A 20,174-nucleotide genomic window follows, 5' to 3' on the forward strand; every position below is an offset into this window, starting at 1 on the left:
GAACGCATAGTTTGAGTCTTACTCACAGGTCGGTACGAGCCAGGCATTTTAATAGCTGGACCCCGGGTATTATTTTTGTCTCTCACCGCGTGTAGCCAGGCGAAGCTCAAAGCTAAAGGCTTAGCGCTCCCGTTACTTTGGTCTGGGCTCCACGCGGAGCACGGGGAACACACTGTCTCCTAGAGGACAAGACACGACAAAACGTGCCAGGCCAAACACGGACTCTCAAGATTCCCTAACGCATGGCGTTTTCAATGCGCGCTTTTCTAAAGCCGGGGAAAACGTCGTAGGCTCAGGGGCCAGGTCAAGGCACGGTCTCCCAAACTACGCTCGCACCCCCAGCGAACTAAAACCCAGAAAACGACGTAGAGCCGCAGAGACTAAGCTGCAAAACTTCGGACGCTACCAGGGCTCTCCCGGACACCGGCGAGCCCAGCGGCCGAGAGCGCAGCAGTTCCTGCGGTACGACAGGGGCGGGGCCGCGGCCGTAAAGCAGCGACCGGAGACCACGTGGGCTCGGAGGCGACCCCGGGCGCCCTTGGAGGGCCTTGGCTGTGCGGGTCATGGCCGGTCCCCTGCAGGGCGGTGGGACAGGGGCTCTGGACCTGCTCCGGGCCCTTCCACGTGTGAGCTTGGCAAACCTAAAGCCGAATCCAGGCTCCAGGAAACCGGTAAATGGCTGGTGGCGGTGCGAGGACGCGCGGGGGAAGGGGCGATGGAAGCGGCCTGTCCCTCGCCATCGTTCTCCCGCACTCTTTGCGGAGGGTGTTGGGATAAACGTAGGGTTGCCGAGCCCTTGCTCTCAACTGCACGGAGAACCCAATTCGTAACACGGTCCCAATTCGTAATAAGGTTCATATGGTAAAGCGTGATTCTGTAATTAGGGCGCAGGCGTGAAGTCGCAGGAGCCACAAAATGATGGCCTCGTTCAGAGTTGGATTTAAGATGAGCTACTTTCCCGTTAACTTTATTTTCGTGGGAAAGATTTGAATTGATTACGGTAGTTGTCTTTTCTGCAAATCACTGAATACAGCTAGAAAAGCTGTCAGTTGACATACTGTCATTTATTTAACTTTAAAAATATTTTGTTTCCACCCAGCGTGGGGTTGGAACTCACAACCCGGGACTGAGCGCCAACACACTATTATTTAAAGAATCGGTTCGTTTTCACGAAGTGACAGGAAGTTAATTTGGGGAAAAAAATCCTTTCTTTACAAATTAAGGTTTAAATAATACACATGGGTAACGATTATGTGTTTACAATTAATTACAAAATACGTGTTCTTAAATATCGTGTAAACCTTGTTTGTTGTGGATGTTTGATTCTAGGATTTTTTTCATTTCCAGCCTATCCTAGAGTCCTTACCTCCATTCCGTCCTTGGAACTTTTCCTTTGAAACACAATTTGGACTTTGGTTACAAGAATTCACTACATTTACAGAGGCAAGGATGCTAACTTAAAAGCGGAGGTTAGAACAGAGCTTGGCACATAGCGTTAGCTGTTACTACTGGTTGATTGGAGAAATGAATGGCGTTTCTTTTTCTTGTAGGAAAGACGGCGAAGAGGTCAGAGAAGAGGTCGAAAATGTGGCAGAGGCCATAAGGGAGAGCGGCAGAGAGGAACCCGGCCCAGACTGGGTTTTGAGGGAGGCCAGACTCCATTTTACATTCGAATCCCAAAATATGGGTTTAATGAAGGTCATAGGTAAGGTTGCTTTGCTTTTTAAAGTAAAAATCCCTAATTTTCACTGACAGTCCCCCCCCCCCAAAAAAAAAAACAATTGCTTGGTAGAAATTTAAATTCACTTTGAGGTAAACTTTTGTTGCTGTTTCTCTGAATCATTTTTGGTAATGAAATTTGGCCTGGATTAGGAGGGAAAAAAAGCCCGGACTTGATGCTCAGACCTGGCAAAGGAGATGGTAATACCAGCTCTTGTGGTTGGTTAGAGGCTTAGCAATAATGTATATAAAAACCTGGGTAGTCACCCAATAAATGACAACTCCTCTTGTTACTTTGAGCTCCGTTAATGCATAAGTCACATTTGACAAATTTGTTTAAATGAGTGAAGTAAATGCTTAGAGAGGCAAATTATTTTTAGTGAAATGAAGTTCTGGTTCTGTTTCATTGCCAAAAAGCAAGCGATATTATGTGATTTTGTTGCACTCAGGATGGTTTTATTTTTGTTAAATCGTGTAAATCGAGGGAGGAAAATAGAGGACAAAGCTTTGAGTTGATGGGAAGAAGAACTTACGGGGAAGAGCCGTTTGAGTGTTCCAATTGTTACTTTGTTTTGTAGCTTCAGACGCCAGTATCAGCCTTTGAGTCTGAATAGATTGCAATATCTTATTGATTTGGGTCGAGTGGATCCTACTCAACCTATTGACTTAACTCAGCTTGTCAATGGGAGAGGTGTGACCATCCAGCCACTTAAAAGGGATTATGGTGTCCAGCTGGTGGAGGAGGTAAGTCTGGATGAGATTTGTTGGTGTCACATAGAAGGCTATTTCTGATTACCATATAATCAACACTCTGCCTTTTTAATTTTTATTTCTTTAATTAATTTAAATTTTTTTGAGAGACCAAGTGAGCGAGGGGCAGAGAGAGAGGGAGAGGGAGAGAGAGAGAAACAGAGAGAGTGAGAGTGAGTGAGTGAGTGTGTGCAGAGCCTGGAGCAGGGCTCAAACTTACCTGGAGTGGGGCTTGAGGTCACCTGAAGCCAGGCTCAGACTCAGGAACAGTGAGATCATGACCTGAGCTGAAGTCAGCCCAGGTGCCCCAATTTTTCTTTCTTTCTTTTTTTTTAAATGGTTATTTATTTTGAGAGAGAGAGGGCAGGAGAGGGGCAGAGAGAGGGGGAGATGGAATCCCAAGCAGGCCCCCCACTGTCAACGAAGAGCCCAATGCTGGGCTCTTGAACCCATGAACCTCGAGATCACGACCTGAGCTGAAATCAAGAGTTGGACACTTAACTGGCTGAGCCACCCAGGCACCCCCCCCCCCCCCGGCCAATTTTTATTTCTTTTGAGTTACCATATAACCATTACACTGTGTTATACTCAGTTGTAGTTTGAGGAAGTTGGCATGGCCTTTGTCCTTGGTTCTGGGGTGCTCTGCTGTGTATTGATTCAGCTGGCTCTCTCCCTTTGATTCTCTGCTCAAAATGTCATATCTGGGAGATCTTTTCTGACATCCTTTTATAAAAGAATACTCACAACTCCTCCCTCCCCCACCCCCCCATACTCTTGTCTGCTTTACCCTGTGCAAAGTATTTTTCTTTGAATGTATAATAACACCTGACCTTTATTACCAAGTAATGCATTTATTTTTTCATACTCTTCTTCACACTATAATGTAAATTCTATGTCTAAATGTAATGACAAGTACTTTAGTTCATTGCTATATTTTCAGTATTGGAAATACTGGCTCATAATAATTAGTTTTATGGAGACAAGGAATGAATCGAATCCAATTCTTTTTTTTTTTTAATTTCTCATTTTTTCAGTATGTATTCATTTTTGAGGGGGGTGGTGAGGGGCAGAGAGAGGGAGACAGAGGATCTGAAGCAGGCTCGGTGCTAACAGCAGGGAGCCTGATGTGGGGTTTGAACTCACGAACTGTGAGATCATGACCTGAGCCGAAGTCAGATGCTCAGTCGACTGAGCCACCCAGGCGCCCAGAATCAAATCTAATTCTAACTGCAGCAAAACCTTTTTCTATTTATAGGAATTGGCTAAGAGTTTCGTAAACAGTTAAATTTCTTCATTAATACTTTTGTTTCTTGTAGGCCAGTAATACAGCTATGTAAGTAACTTAGTGTCCACTAGAGGGAGGCATGTGCTTATGGAAAAATCTTTTAGGTTCCTTTGAAAAAATGAACCTTGTGGATAAAAGTTTTCCAAATAAAATGATTTGAAAATAAAATACAAAATACTCAGTTAAGCCTCAGTATTCTATTCTGGGTATATAAGGGAATATACATATAAATTAATATGGAAAAATCTGTGACCTTGTTAGCCAATAGACAGCACATTCCAGCAGCTTTCAGGCATGTATCTATATTAACGAGGAAAATAATCCTGAAAACTACACCAGGGCAACAGTTGAGTAAGTACAGTTACAGTCATTTGTAGCTGTAAATTGGTTGACCTTTTCTGCATTTTAGATTTGCAATAAATAATGGTAATAATTAATCCATAGCACAAAATTACCAATTTCAGAATATATGTTTTCAAGGAATAACAAAAAAAGAAACTTAACTGATATAAAGACATTCCTAAAAATAGTATTTATAATACTGAAAACACCAGAATTAACTCTAATGCCCAAGAAAAGGAAATAGTTGGGCAATTTGGAATAGTAATTAAAATTCACAAATAATATGGCAAGACTTTATTTATTTATTTATTTATTTATTTATTTAAATTTATTTGTTTTTGAGAGAGAGACAGAATCTGAAGCAGGCTCCAGGCCCTGAGCTGTAAGCACAGAGCCTGACATGGGACTTAAACTCGTGAACTGTGAGATCATGACCTGAGCTGAAGTTGGACACTTAACTGACTGAGCCACCCAGGTGCCCCAAGACCTTATTTTGCTGAGTCAGAGGTGCCATTGATTAATAAAATGCAGACCGGTATCATAGATGGAAAAAAATGTGAGAATATGCATCTTATTTGGTGGAACATTTGTGTCTTACTTGATGGAATGGGTGGAACCTATTTTTTTTAATGTTTATTTATTTTGAGAGAGCGGCAGAGCAAGTGTGAGTGGGGAAGGGACACAGAGGGCGAGACAGAATCCCAAACCGGTTCTTCACTGACAGAGCAGGGCTCGATCCCACGAACGAGCCCTGGGATCCCATGATCCCATGTGAGATCATGACCTGAGCCAAAACCAAGAGTCAGACACTTAACTGACTGAACCACCCAGGCACCCCAAAGGAGTGTTTTTGAAGTACATTAAAGCTTCATAATTAACAAAAGGAACTTGATTGGGAGCCAGCCTGATTCAACCACACCAAAATAGCAAAAGAAAATTCTATTACCACAAAATAGCAATACTACCATCTTTTAACAGAATCTGTTTTGAAATTAGAGTAAAATGTAGTACAGCCTAATTAAAATGACCAAAACCAGAACTTTAGGAAGTTCAAGTCTACCTTTTTTAGTGTTGATTATTCTAGGGAAAAGTTCTTAACTTTTTTTGTCCTTTTAGAGGCTGTGATAAAATCAGTAGTAAAAGCAGAGTGAATCTTTTGTCTAAGAGGCAGCTGATCCCTCCAAGATCAGATATTGTCAGAATTTTAAAAATTAATTAACTAATTAATTAATTTTTTAGGTTTATTTATTTATTGAGAGAGAGATGGGGGCAGAAGGGCAGAGGGGCAGAGAGCATGAGAATCCCAAGCAGGCTCTGCGTTGTTAGCACAGAGCCCGACGTGGAGCTCGAACCCATGAACTGGGAGATCATGACCTGAGCCAAAATCAAGAGTCAGACATTTAGGGGCTCCTGGGTGGCTCAGTTGGTTGAGCGTCTGACCTCGGCTCAGGTCATGACCTCATGGCTCGTGAGTTCGAGCCCCACATCGGGCTCTGTGCTGACAGCTCAGAGCCTGGAGCCTGTTTCCGATTCTGTGTCTCCCTCTCTCTCTCTGCCCCTAACCCACTTGCATTCTGTCTCTGTCTCTCTCAAAAATAAATAAAAAAAATCTGGAGCACCTGGGTGGCTCAGTCAGTTAAATGACTTTTTTTTTTTTTAATGTTTATTTATTTTTAAGATTTTATTTTTAATCTAGACACAACAAGGGGCTCAGATATAGCCCCAAGAAGAAGAGTTGCATGCTCTACTGACTGAGCCAGCCAGGCACCTCTGTTGTCAGATTTTTATTTTTCCACTGGTTCCAGCCCACTCATCCCATCATTAAAAATTTCTTGGCCTCTTGCTAACTTAGAGATAAAGAAGAGAAATTTCTATCCATCTCAGTATGGTAGAATGTTGTGTGTAAGAACAGACACAGGCGTCACCCCGAGCTGTGGCCCGCACTGCGATGCTGGGCACGTTCCTGGGCCTGTGCTACCACGAGCTGGCCACAACCTGGATTCCCACAGCAGGCATGTGGGGCACTATGGGCACGGTAGGGCTGGCATGGGCCATGGGCTGCCAGCTGATTCTGGACTGGGTGCCCTATACTAATGGCAAGTTTAAGAAGGATGATTAGGTAAACTGACCCTTCTTGGATCCCTCTGATGTCTACTGGTATTGTCTCCTTCCATGTTAGCTCCTGCTGTACCTGGAACAGCCCCCGCCCTCAGGAAAGGCCCCAAGGATGTCTACAGCATGACTTAGGACTCCATGTTTGTGAAAATGGCTTTCATGTTTGAATACACACAGCATTAAACCTTGCTCTGAAAAAGAACAAAACAAAACACACGCTGTGACTGGACTCCCTGGGTTAGAATCCTAGCTGTGTGATCTTGACAAGTTGCTTAACCTCTGTGTGCTTTGTGTCCCCATCTGTGAAGTTGGTGTAGCAATAATTTTGTCATGGGGTTGTCGGGATTAAACAGTCCACTATTAATGAAATACTGGGGATGGACGCTTGTGTTGCTGTCTACTAAATACGTAGGATGAAAACGTAGTCGTCCTTGCTTACGGAGAATGAAAGTTGGTAAAACAAGATAGCCTAAACAAACGTAAAAGAAATGAATGTTGTTTGGTAGGACCTGGAAGCAGAGGTATTTAGAGTTGGAATTACTGTAACATTGTAGGCATTTTGGAGGAGAAAACAGTGTGTAAAAAAACTTGCCATAATTTTATACTCCACTGTTAACCGAGCTACCTACAAACAGACTTTGCTTTGCCGTGTCACAGGGTGCTGACACCTTTAAGGCGAAAGTTAATATTGAAGTACAGTTGGCTTCAGAACTGGCCATCGCTGCAATAGAAAAAAATGGTGGTGTCGTCACTACGGCCTTCTACGATCCAAGAAGCCTGGGTAAGATGTCCTGCAGTCCCTTTTTTCTCCCTCTTCATCTCCTGCTGGCTGCCGTGTGAGGATTTAAAAGGCCTCATGGCCCTCTGACTTGTGGTTCAGACACCTCAGTCTTCTGTTTTAGGGTTTCCTGTTCGTGGTGTGGCTTCTAGTATTCCGCAGTCACTATGTCATGAGCAGGTTTTTTGTTTTTAAACATGGGACTTACATGTGATATTATATACCATGTTTAGAAATTCACTCATTGTTGGTAACCCAGAGGTAACTTTGGTTTTCAAGATCCAAATTTTGGAAAGTGAAGTATTTCCATTTGCTTACTTAAGACAAGTCTTTTTAATAATAATAATAATAATAATAATAATAATAATAATAATAATGATAATAATAATAATAAAAAGTTCTTGGAAGTTCCCATCTTGGTAGTAGTTAAAAATTAATAATCAAAAGAAGGGCACCTGGGTGGCTCAGTCAGTTGAGTGTCTGGGTTCTGCTTGGGTCATGATCTCACAGTTTGTGAGTTCAAGCCCCTCATTGGGTTCTCTGCTATCAGCACAAGAGCCTGCTTCGGATCCTCTGTTCCCCTCTCTCTCTCTGCCCCTCCCCCACTTGCCCTCTTTCTCTGTCTTTCAAAAATAAACATTAAGCACATTAACAATTAAAATCAAAAATAAACATTAAGCACATTAATAATTAAAATCATATACATATAGTCGCTATTTGTATCTTTTTTATTTAAAACCTTTTCAGACATTCTGTGCAAACCTGTTCCATTCTTTCTGCGTGGACAACCCATTCCCAAACGAATGCTTCCACCGGAAGCGCTGGTACCGTATTATACAGATGCAAAGAATCGTGGCTACCTGGCGGATCCTGCCAAATTTCCTGAAGCAAGACTTGAACTCGCCAGGAAGTATGGCTATGTTTTACCTGATATCACTAAAGATGAACTCTTCCAAATGCTTAGTACTCGAAAGGATCCAAGGCAGATTTTCTTTGGTCTTGCTCCTGGATGGGTGGTGAATGTGGCAGATAAGAAAATCCTAAAACCTACAGATGAGAGTCTCCTCAAGTATTACAGCTCATGAATTCCTTCCAAGAAAGCAGAGTTGTAAAAGAGTTCTGGAAGAAAAGAGACTGAAACATGTGTATTTCTCATCATCTTTTCTCTAGTTGTAAATTTTCCATGTAGTCCCGTGTCCATTTTTATCTAAAATTAAAATAAAAATGCAGTAAGCAAGGCTGTATAGAGGAACTGAATCTGTGCGGGTTCTTTCTCAGTTAAAGAAACAAACCCCCTGGTTTTCTTTCTGCCAAAGGAAGATTATAATTCTTAGGGGAGCGTTCTTTTTTCCATGATCTTTTTGTCCAGGTCTGTGTTATTGTTGCAAATCAAAATGAAGGTGCAGCTGGGACGGGATTGATGGGTGGGCCTGTCAAGGCTAAGCAGTTGCTACTGGTTGCCCATCTTAATCAGGGGCCTCAGGAAGCTCTATCCAGTGTCAAGATGGAAAGCTTTCAACTCTGGATTATTAAGATTTGGGATAGGAGTTTAAGATTTAAGGCTAGTGAATAAGTAGTACAATATTTGCTAGCAAAATTGAAATAATTCCAAGCGAATTCATTTTCTCAAGTCATCTGATAAGAGTAGACAATAATGATTAAGCCCTTAGCCTTTTTCTTGAACAAGGTTAAGTGTTCTAACTGATATTTTACTTATTTCATAGATAGTGGAGACCTTTGTTTTTCATTCATTTTAAATGATTTTTGAAAAATTGTTCAGTAATTATGTAACCCATAAAAACAGCTGGTATTGTGAAAATTAAACTCAGTTAATGTAAAAGTTTCAGCAATCTGTAAGCTTATTTAGCTTTCCAAAGTTACGTCGTATCTAAACCATACAGAAACGCAATTTGTCCCGCTGCAATTAAATCTAAATAATTCATGATAATTTTTCCACAGCGAGAATAAAGTGATTCCTGGCTGTCCCATTTTCTTAAAATAAAAAAATTAAAAACCTAAATGATGCAATATTTTGTTCACTTGTCTACCTTCTGTATTGCTGACCTGAGATTCAGTTTATAAGGTAATTTATGTACCAAGAGTATGTTATTTACTTATTTATTTAAACTTGTTTTATTTTTTATTTTTTTAAATTTGCATCCAAATTAGTTAGCATATAGTGCCACATGATTTCAGGAGTACGTTCCTTAGTGCCCCTTACCCATTTAGCCCATCTCCCCTCCCACAACCCCTCCGGTAACCTCCGTTTGTTCTCCATTTTCATGAGTCTTTTCTGTTTTGTCCCCCTCCCTGTTTTTATATTATTTTTGTTTCCTTTCCCTTATGTTCATCTGTTTTGTCTCTTAAATTCTTTTTGATTGCTGAGTAATACTCCATTTGTGTGTGTGTGTGTGTGTGTGTGTGTGTGTGTATACACACCACATCTTCTCCATTCATCCATCGATGGACATTTGGGCTCTTTCCATACTTTGGGTATTGTTAGTAGCGCTGCTATAAACATGGGGGTGCATGTGCCCCTTCGAAACAGCACACCTGTATCCCGTGGATAAATGCCTAGTAGTGCAATTGCTGCATCGTAGGGTAGTTCTATTTTTAGTTTTTTGAGGAATCTCCATACCGGTTTCCAGAATGGCTGCACCAGCTTGCATTCCACCAACAATGCAAAAGAGATCCTCTTTCTCCGCATCCTCGCCAACGTCTGTTGTTGCCCGTGTTGTTAATGTTAGCCATTCTGACAGGTGTGAGGTGGTGTCTCATTGCGGTTTCGATTTGTATTTCCCTGATGATGAGTGATGTTGAGCATTTTTTTCATGTGTCGGTTGGCCATCTGGATGTCTTCTTTGGAGAAGTGTCTATTCATGTCTTTTGCCCATTTCTTCATTGGATTATTTGTTTTTTTGGGTGTTGAGTTTGACAATTTCTTTGTAGATTTTGGATACTAACCCTTTATCTGATAAATCGTTTGCAAATGTCTCCTCCCATTCTGTCGGTTGCCTTTAGTTTTGCTGATTGTTTCCTTCGCTGTGCAGAAGCTTTTTATTTTGATGAGGTCCCAGTAGTTCATTTTTGCTTTTGTTTCCCTTGCCTCTGGAGATGTGTTGAGTAAGAAGTTGCTGCGGCCAAGATCAAAGAGGTTTTTGCCTGCTTTCTTCTTGAGGATTTTGATGGCTTCCTGTCTTAAATTGAGGCCTTTCATCCATTTTGAGTTCATTTTTGTGTATGGTGTAAGAAAGTAGTCCAGGTTCATTCTTTTGCATGTCACTGTCCAGTTTTCCCGGCACCGCTTGCTGAAGAGACTGTCTTTATTCCATTGGATATTCTTTCCTGCTTTGTCAAAGATGAGTTGGCCATACGTTTGTGGGTCCATTTCTGGGTTCTCTATTCTGTTCCATTGATCTGAGTGTCTGTTCTTGTGCCAGTATCATACCGTCTTGATGATTACAGCTTTGTAATACATCTTGAAGTCCGGGATTGTGATGCCTCCAGCTTTGGTTTTCTTTTTCAAGATTGCTTTGGCTATTCGGGGTCTTTTCTGGTTCCATACACATTTTAGGATTATTTGTTCTAGCTCTGTGAAGAAGGCTGGTGTTATTTTGAGAGGGATTGCATTGAATATGTAGATTCTTTTGGGTAGTATTGACATTTTAACAATATTTGTTCTTCCAGTCCATGAGCATGGAATGTTTTTCCGTTTTTTGTGTTCTCTTCAATTTCTTTCATAAGCTTTCTGTAGTTTTCAGTGTATAGATTATTCACCTCTTTGGTTAGATTTATTCCTAGGTATTTTCTGATTTTTTGTGTAACTGTAAATGGGATTGATTCTTGATTTCTCTTTCTGTTGCTTCATTGTTGGTGTATAGGAATGCAACCGATTTCTGTGCATTGATTTTATATCCTGCAACTTTGCTGAATTCATGAATCACTTCTAGCAGTTTTTTTGGTGGAATCTTTTGGGTTTTCCATATAGAGTATCATGTCATCTGAGAAGAGTGAAAGTTTGACCTCCTCCTGGCCAATTTGGATGCCTTTTATTTCTTTGTGTTGTCTGATTTCAGATGCTAAGACTTCCAATACTATGTTGAATAACAGTGGTGAGAGTGGACATCCCTGTCTTGTTCTTGACCTTAGGGGGAAAGCCCTCCATTTTTCCCCATTGAGGATGATATTAGAGTTGGGTCGTTCATATATGGCTTTTATGATCTCGAGGTATGCTCCTTCTATCCCTACTTTCTTGAGGGTTTTTATCAAGAAAGGATGCTGTATATTGTCAAATGCTTTCTCTGCATCTATTGAGAGGATCATATGGTTCTTGTCCTTTCTTTTATTGATGTGATGACACATCAATTAACAAATTGTTTTGTGGATATTGAACCAGCCCTGCATCCCAGGTATAAATCCCACTTGGTTGTGGTGAATAGTTTTTTTAAAATGTATTGTTGGATCGGTTGGCTAATATCTTGTTGAGGATTTTTGCATCCATGTTCATCAGGGAAATTGGTCTAAAGTTCTCCTTTTTAGTGGGGCCTCTGTCTGGTTTTGGAATCAAGGTAATGCTGGCTTCCTAGAAAGAGTTTGGCAGTTTTCCTTCCATTTCTATTTTCTGGAACAGTTTCAAGAGAATAGGTGTTAAGTCTTCCTTAAATGTTTGGTAGAATTCCCCTGGAAAGCCATCTGGTCCTGGACTCTTGTTTTTTGGCAGATTTTTGATTACTAATTCGATTTCCTTACTGGTTATGGGTCTGTTCAAATTTTCTATTTCTTCCTGTTTCAGTTTTGGTCATGTATGTTTCTAGGAATTTGTACATTTCTTCCAGTTTGCCCATTTTATTGGCATATAATTGCTCATAATATTCTCTTATTGTTTTTAGTTCTGCTGTGTTGGTTGTGATCTCTCCTCTTTCATTCTTGATTTTATTTATTTGGGTCCTTTTTGATCAAACTGGCTAGTGGTTTATTAACTTTGTTAATTCTTTCAAAGAACCAACTTCTGGTTTCACTAATCTGTTCTGGGTTTTTTGTTTGTTTGTTTGTTTGTTTTTTGGGTTTTTTTTTTTTTTTTTTTGGTTTCGATAGCATTAATTTCTGCTCTAATCTTTATTATTTCCTGTCTTCTGCTGGTTTTCGGTTTTATTTGCTGTTGTTTTTCCAGCTCCTTGAGACATAAGGTTAGGTTGTGTATCTGAGATCTTTCTTCCTTCTTTAGGAAGGCCTGGATTGCTATATACTTTTATGACCACTTTTGCTGCGTCCCAGAGGTTTTGGGTTGTGGTGTTATCATTTTCATTGACTTCCATATACTTTTTAATTTCCTCTTTAGCTGCTTGGTTAGCCCATTCATTCTTTAGTAGGATGTTCTTCAGTCTCCAAGTATTTGTTACCTTTCCAAATTTTTTCTTGTGGGTGGTTTCGAGTTTCATAGAGTTGTGGTCTGAAAATATGCACAGGTATGATCTCGATCTTTTTGTACTTAGGGCTGATTTGTGTCCCAGTATATGTTCTATTCTGGAGAACGTTCCATGTGCACTGGAGAGGAATGTATATTCTGCTGCTTGAGGATGAAATGTTCTGAATATATCTCTTAAGGCCGTCTGGTCCAGTGTGTCACTCAAAACCATTGTTTCCTTCTTGATTTTTTGATTAGATGATCTGTCCATTGCTGTGAGTGGGGTGCTGAAGTCTCCTACTATTATGGTATTACTATCGATGAGTTTCTTTATGTTTGTGATTAATTGATTTATATATTTGGGTTTTCCCACATTTGGTGCATAAATGTTCACAATTGTTAGGTCTTCTTGGTGGATAGACCACTTGATTATGATATAATGCCCTTCTTCATCTCTTGATACAGTCTTTATTTTAAAGTCTAAATTGTCTGATACAAGTATGGCTACTCTGGCTTCCTTTTGTTGACCATTAGCATGATAGATGGTTCTCCATCCCCCTTACTTTGAATTTGAAGGTGTCTTTAGGTCTAAAGTGGGTCTCTTGTAAACAGCATATAGATGGATCTTGTTTTCTTATCCATTCTGTTACCCTATGTCTTTTGATTGGCACATTGAGTCCATTGGTGTTTAGAGTGAGTACTGAAAGATAGGAATTTATTGCCATTATGATGCTTGTAGAGTTGGAGTTTCTGGTGGTGTTCTCTGGTCCTTTCTAATCTTTGTTGCTTCTGGTATTTATTTATTTATATATATATATGTATTTTCATCTTTTCTCCCCTCAGAGTACCCCTTAAAATTTGTTGCCGGGCTAGTTTAGTGGTCACAAACTTTAATTTTTGTTTGTCTGGGAAACTTTTTATCTCTCCTTCTATTTTGAATGACAGCCTTGCTGGATAAAGAATTCTTGCCTGCATATTTTTCTGATTCAGCACATTGAATATATCCCGCCACTCCTTTCTGGCCTGCCAAGTTGCTGTGGATAGGTCTGCTGCAAAGCTGATCTGTCTTTCCTTGTAGGTTAGGGACTTTCTCTCCCTTTCTGCTTTCATGATTCTCTCCTTGCCTGAGTATTTTGTGAATTTGACTATGATATGCCTTGTTGATGGTCGGTTTTTGTTGAATCTAATGGGGGTCCTCTGTGCTTCCTGGATTTTGATGTCTGTGTCTTTCCCCAGGTTAGGAAAGTTTTCTGCTATGATTTGCTCACATAACCCTTCTACCCCTATTTCTCTCTCTTCCTCTTCTGGGACCCCTATGATTCTGATGTTGTTCCTTTTTAATGAGTCACTGATTTCTCTAATTCCTAAATCATGGTCTTTTGCCTTAGTCTCCTTTTTTTTTCCTGCTTCATTATTCTAAGTTTGTCCTCTATATCGCTGATTCTCCGTTCTTCCTCATCCATCCTTGCCGCCGCGGCATCCATCTGTGATTGGAGCTCAGTTATAGCATTTTTAATTTCATTCTTACTATTTTTACTTCTTTTATCTCTGCAGAAAGGGATTCTAATCTATTTTCCACTCCAGCTAGTATTCTTATCGTGATTCTAAATTCTAGTTCAGACATCTTGCTTGTATCTGTGTTGGTTAAGTCCCTGGCTGTCGTTTCTTCGTGCTCTTTCTTTTGGGGTGAATTCCTTAGTTTTGTCATTTTGAAGGGAGAAAAGAAATTAATGAGGTAGAAAAGTTAAAATAAAATTAAAATTAAAAAAATAGAACACACACACACACACACACACACACAAATCTAATAAATTATGCTAGATCCTAGGTGTGTTTTGGTCTGGGTGTTGAAAGTGGTTTGATAGATTAGAGAAAAAAAGGGGGGGGGGACATTGAGAATTTGAAAAAGTGAATACACTGAAGTAGACTAAAATGAAATGATGGGAGTAAAACAGAATTTGAAAAAATTTACACAAAAGTAAAAAAAATAGTAGAAAAAAATTAAAAATATTTTTAATAAAAATAAAATTTTTTTCTCTTTATTCAAGAAAAGAAACGAAAAAGAAAAAAAGGAATTTGAAAATTTGAAAAAGTGAATACACTGTAGTAGACTAAAATGATGGAAGTAAAATAGAATTTGAAAAAATTTACATAAAAGCAAAAAATATAGTAAAAAAATTAATATTTTTAATAGAAATTGAAAGTAAAAATGAAGTTTTTCTGCATTCAAGAAAAAGGAAATCGTTTGAAAATTTGAAAAGGTGAATACACTGAAGTAAATTAAAATAATGGAAGTAAGATAGAATTTGAAAAAAGTTACACAAATGTAAAAAACAGTAAAAAAAATATTTTTAATAAAAACAAAATAAAAATGAATTTTTTCTCTTTATTCAAGAAAAAGTAGTGTAAAATTAAAAAAAAGGAAATAAAATTGAATAGATGGACCTGCTGACAGATTGAAGTAGGACTGAAATTACTTCGTTTTCCCCTAGAAGTCAGTCTATGTTGCGGTTCATACTCCATAAACTAAGTGGTCAGTGAGACTTGTGTTCTTTAAGAGCGAGGCGGGTCCAGTCGGGAGGGGCCTTGTGTGACGGCTCCGTTCTCCACTAGATGGCGCCGCTGGCCTCCTGGGGTGGATGGTGGCGGGGCTCGTAAGTATGCGCGTGCGTGGGATCGTGAAAATGGCGTCCTGCAGCTACCCTGTCTGTTCTCCCCGATCAGCGATTGCACACCTGTCCTCTCTCTTCAGCTTCTGTCCACTCCCCGCTTCATTCTCCGTGACCAGGCCCCAGGCAGTACCTCTCTCCCAAGTTTTGTTCGGCCCCTCTGCGGGAGGGGCTCACTGAGCAATGGCCGAATGAGCAACGGCCAAATGTCGGCTGCACCCAGGAACGCTTGCTAGACCCTGCTGCTGCTGGTGCCCCAAGACTGCGGCCAGGTGCCAGCGCGCCCCAGAAAAAGGTCGCGAGATGGTGTCGCAGCAGCGTCTCAGGGATTATGGAAAATCACAACACACTCCTGGTAGCGGGCTTCACCCTCGACGACCTTGTTTCAGCACCAGCAAATGTGGCTGCCTTCCGGGGTCTGCCGGGACCAGGTGGCTTCCACCGTCTCCACCAAATGTCCTTCCAGCAGTGGAGCCGCTTCTCCCCGTGTGGCCCGAGCGCCTCCCGGACCCCACTCTGCTCCTGGGGATTCGCCCTTCCCACCAGAGCACCGCCAGGTAGGGAGCTGCGGAGTTGCGGTCTCTGCGCCCCCCTTGTTTACAGTCTTAATGGAATTTAAACCCTCTCCTTTCTCCCTTTTTAGTTCAGTCCCTGCGACTGTTTCCAATTTTCCACTTTCTCTCCAGCTGCTTTTGGGGAGGGGTGCTTGTCCCAAAATCCGCCCCCCACCCCGCCACAGTCTCCATCCTCTCTCCGCCTGCAAAAGCATCTCCCTTCCCGTGGCTTCTCGCTCCCCAAGTTCGCCTCTCCACGCTGCGTACCTGTTGAATTATGTGGTTCAGATTGCGCAGATTGTTGTGTTAATCCTCAGATCACTTTTCTAGGTGTGTAGGATGGTTTAGTGTTGGTCTGGCTGGATTTCATGGGTGTGAGACACATAAAAAACATCCATGCTGGGGCGCCTGGGTGGCTCAGTCGGTTAAGCGGCTGACTTCGGCTCGGGTCATGATCTCGCGGTCCATGAGTTCGGGCCCCGCGTCGGGCTCTGTGCTGACAGCTCAGAGCCTGGAGCCTGTTTCGGATTCTGTGTCTCCCTCTCTCTCTGACCCTCCCCCGTTCATGCTCTGTCTCTCTCTGTCTCAAAAATAAATAAACGTTAAAAAAAAAAAATTAAAAAAAAAACACAAAAAACATCCATGCTGTTCTGCCATCTTGGCTCCTCTCCCACCAAGAGATGTAAATGTTTATCCAGGATTACATAGTTTGGCTTGTTATTAAACCCTTAACCTAGAACTTACAGGAATCACTGTTAGGACCATCTTCTATGATAGTCACCTATGAATTTCAGAGGACAAAAATTTAAAAACATGGTTTGTATTTTTCAGAGACTTCAAGTGACAGTTGGGTTTTTATGATTAGTTTTGGCCCCATTGATAGAAACTGCAAATCACAGTGGCTTCAAGGAAATAATGTTTATTTATTTATTTTTTTCCCCAGAAGTGCTGAGACCACTGCAGGGCTGATTGCTGGCTCTGTTCCAGTCTCAAAGGCCATGGCTTCTCCCTGCTTAGCTCTCCCATCCCGAGAATGAGATGTGCATCTTCATGATCCAAACGGGGAGCAGTAGAGCCAGCTTGTCCTAAGAAACATTCCTGGCAGCTGCCACACATAACTTACGCATAAATCCCATTGGCCAGAGCTTAGATACAGTTCTCTCCTGCAAGGGAGCCTGAAGTCTTTACCTTGGTAGCTTATGTTCTTAGCTAAAGAATTCCTTTAGGATGGGTGAATAAGAGTGGGATGCATTGGGCCACCAGCAGGGGGTTGACCCCTGTTTTGGTATTGACCAGACTTGAACTCCGAGGTTGACCGACTATAATGGACAGCACAAACAGTGCAGAACTTCTTTTTTTTTTTTTTTTTTTTTTTTTTTTTTTTTTAACATCCCAAATGTTTTATTTCCAGTTCTTTTATGTGAGAATCTTCGATGTGGTTACATTAGTAAACTAATCACATACTGTAAAGCAGTAAAGAGCCTTTTAAATCAATTTAAATAAAGCAGAATGGTACATTGTGGTTTTCAGATTAACAGATAATAGCAAATGCTTGAGAAATAGGAGACAAGTAGGAGATACTTTAAAAAAGTTATTTTTTAGAACTTTAATAATTCCAGAACATATACCATATTTTTATTATTCAAAATATAAAAAGGAACCAGACAGAATTTGTATGTGGCTAGAGGTCTTTGCTTGATTGGATTTTCCCCTCTGGAGGAAGAATGGTCTATGCATTCTAAAATTGCAATTCCATGAAGCAAGATGATCATCAAGGTACATGAATTAAATCAATATTTTAATTTTCAAATACATTATAAATGTCTAGGAAATATATGTTTAGGAAAATTATTTTTTTTTTTATTTATTTTTTTTTATTTATTTTTATTTTTTTATTTTTTAATATATGAAATTTACTGTCAAATTGGTTTCCATACAACACCCAGTGCTCATCCCAAAAGGTGCCCTCCTCAATACCCATCACCCACCCTGCCCTCCCTCCCACCCCCCATCAACCCTCAGTTTGTTCTCAGTTTTTAACAGTCTCTTATGCTTTGGCTCTCTCCCACTCTAACCTCTTTTTTTTTTTTTTTCCCCTTCCCCTCCCCCATGGGTTTCTGTTACGTTTCTCAGGATCCACATAAGAGTGAAACCATATGGTATCTGTCTTTCTCTGTATGGCTTATTTCACTTAGCATCACACTCTCCAGTTCCATCCACGTTGCTACAAAAGGCCATATTTCATTCTTTCTCATAAACAGTGCAGAACTTCTAAATTCTTTGTTTACTAGTACATTCACCATTCCGGAATGCTGAGTTCAGTAACTTACATTAAGTCAGAAAGTTGGTGAATTCATCAATCTGGGTGAGCAAATGTCTTCGGAGTGTTGACAGAGCACCAGGAAGTGTCCAAGGAGTCCTCGTACTCTGTGCCTGCTTTTCCTGAACACTTTGGCAATAAAGCCATCTTACGCTTACCATGTTAGGTATCTAAACAGTTGTATTTGAATGTCATGTATGGAGGAAGTGAGATGATAGATTGCAAAGAAAAATATCAAGGCACAAGGAAAATGGGTTTTTTTGACGATTACAGTGAGTCACTAAGGGTTGAGCAGAATACATTTTTTTTTTTTTTAAATCACTGCTAGGAAAAGACCCCCTCAAAACTTTCTAACGTTATAAAAGTACTTCATACTTATTTTGAAATGATGTAATATCGAAATGTAAAAAGTAAAAGCCCATATTGTCTTACTGTTGCCTGTCCCTGACCTGGTTCCCAGAGAGAACTATAAACCACTGTTCGGTGTCTTTTTTTTTTTTTTTTTTTAATCAGAAAGGGATAGATTGTTGCACTGTGTTGACCTTGCTTATTACATCTAATGTATTTCTTTTCTTTTTTATTAAAAAAAAGTTTTTAAATTTATTTTTGAGAGACAGAGCCCTAGTGAGGGAGGGGCAGAGAGAGAGAGAGAGAGAGAGAGAGAGAGAGAGAGAGAATCTGAAGCAGGCTCCAGGCTCTGAGTTGTCAGCACGGAGCCCGACATGGGGCTGGAACCCACAAACCGTGAGATCATGACCTGAGCCAAAGTCGAACGCTTAACCGACTGAGCCACCCAGGGACCCTTCCTCTAATGTATTTCAAAGACACTTTTTTCTGAATACTTTCCATTACAGTATTTAACCTTTGTGCTTTCATTCTTAAACCATGTGAAATAGGAGTCATTGGAGGAGTCACTTTACCTTTCTTAACTGTGTGAAATGCGTGACACTTAATCTCTGTGTAATCCAAGAGTTGTGTAAAGTGACCTCTAAAGTCTCTTTCAGCTCTATTGCCATGATGATAAAGATGTTCTCTCGGGCTGAGGAAAGCTTCTTTGACCTCCATCTATTTGCATAGATTTCCTTAAATTTAAACACATCCTGTTCCGTATCCGGACACAAAGTATGGAAACAAACCCAAAAGATACCATTTTTTTTTGTGTACCAGAGTGTGGGGACATTGCTGTAGGTAAGTTAGTGCCTCGACTTTTTTGTGCTGCTGGAGGTTTTTCTTTTGTGACTCAGTTCACAATTGTCCTTTTGGAGGGGCTGGTATTGCCTCCACAGGAAAAGTGCATAATTGGAAATGAGGGAGAAGTTAGTCATGTAAAGATGGGTTACCCGGGGAAAAGCCCTCCAGTCTCAGAATACGCTTTTGAGGGCCCTTAGGATCTCCCCCACCCCCTCCGTGCACAATGACTAAGTCACCCTGAGTTAAAGATGGAAAAGGAGACAAGACTTGCTTAATTGTGGCTCGTGTAGGTGGCCTACAGGTGAAGGGAAATCAGGATGGAACGATAGAAGGAAGACTGAAAACAGGAAACAGATGTCTGGTGATGTAATGCTTGGATGGTACTTACTCAGTGAACCTGGGCTTAGTCACAAACAGCTGTATCCTGGTCTTAGTGTTGTAATTGTGCAGATAATTCTCAGCCCAAACAGGCACGTTCCCCAAAGTGTCCATTCTGTTTATAAAACAGGCAGTTCTTTAAAAAAAAAAAAAAATTAATGTTTATTTATTTTTGAGGGAAAGAGAGAGAGCGTGAGCAGGTGAGGGACAGAGAGAGAGGGAGACACAGAATCTGAAGCAGGTTCTAAGCTCTGAGCTGTCAGCACAGAGCCTGATGCGGGGCTCCGACCCACAGACCTGGAGATCATGACCTGAGCTGAAGTCGGTCGCTCAACTGACTGAGTCGCCCAGGCGCCCCTATTTTCTTTTTTAAATGTTACTGTATTTCTCGGACAATGGGGTGGCTCTGGAATAGTAAACAGAATGTCAGATACAGGGCAGAGTAACCCAACTTAGTGTCTGGGAATAAAGTGTGCTAATGTTCGTACAGGTCCCCGAATGGCTGTGTCTCTAGACACTTTGCTGGAGAGACATACAATGGTGGGGGCAGAAGTCCCTGTCGGAGACCCGGACCGCGGTCCAGGCTCCTCCAGCAGCTTGACCGCTGCGTTCTGCTGTCCTGGGTGTGAAGGGGGGATCCCCCCTCTTCCTGCTTGGGGACTCAGGAAG

At 41.0% G+C, this 20,174-nt stretch overlaps 2 protein-coding genes across 2 annotated transcripts; both read left to right on the plus strand.

Moving 5' to 3' along the window:
• Positions 1-482: 482 nt before the first annotated feature.
• MRPL15 (mitochondrial ribosomal protein L15) lies at positions 483-9,017 on the plus strand. The gene is made up of 5 exons (XM_058699575.1): positions 483-671; positions 1,551-1,705; positions 2,298-2,463; positions 6,869-6,992; positions 7,737-9,017. The coding sequence occupies exons 1-5, from the start codon at positions 564-566 to the stop codon at positions 8,072-8,074; spliced, it is 891 nt and encodes a 296-aa protein (XP_058555558.1). The 5' UTR covers positions 483-563; the 3' UTR covers positions 8,075-9,017.
• LOC131494860 (cytochrome b-c1 complex subunit 10-like) lies at positions 5,773-6,862 on the plus strand. Its single transcript, XM_058699576.1, has one exon. It carries the CDS (start codon positions 6,045-6,047, stop codon positions 6,213-6,215), a length of 171 nt encoding a protein of 56 aa, XP_058555559.1. The 5' UTR covers positions 5,773-6,044; the 3' UTR covers positions 6,216-6,862.
• Positions 9,018-20,174: the final 11,157 nt, after the last annotated feature.

This window comes from Neofelis nebulosa, chromosome 14, assembly GCF_028018385.1.
Source record: "Neofelis nebulosa isolate mNeoNeb1 chromosome 14, mNeoNeb1.pri, whole genome shotgun sequence".
In the NCBI taxonomy this organism is placed as follows: domain Eukaryota; kingdom Metazoa; phylum Chordata; class Mammalia; order Carnivora; family Felidae; genus Neofelis; species Neofelis nebulosa.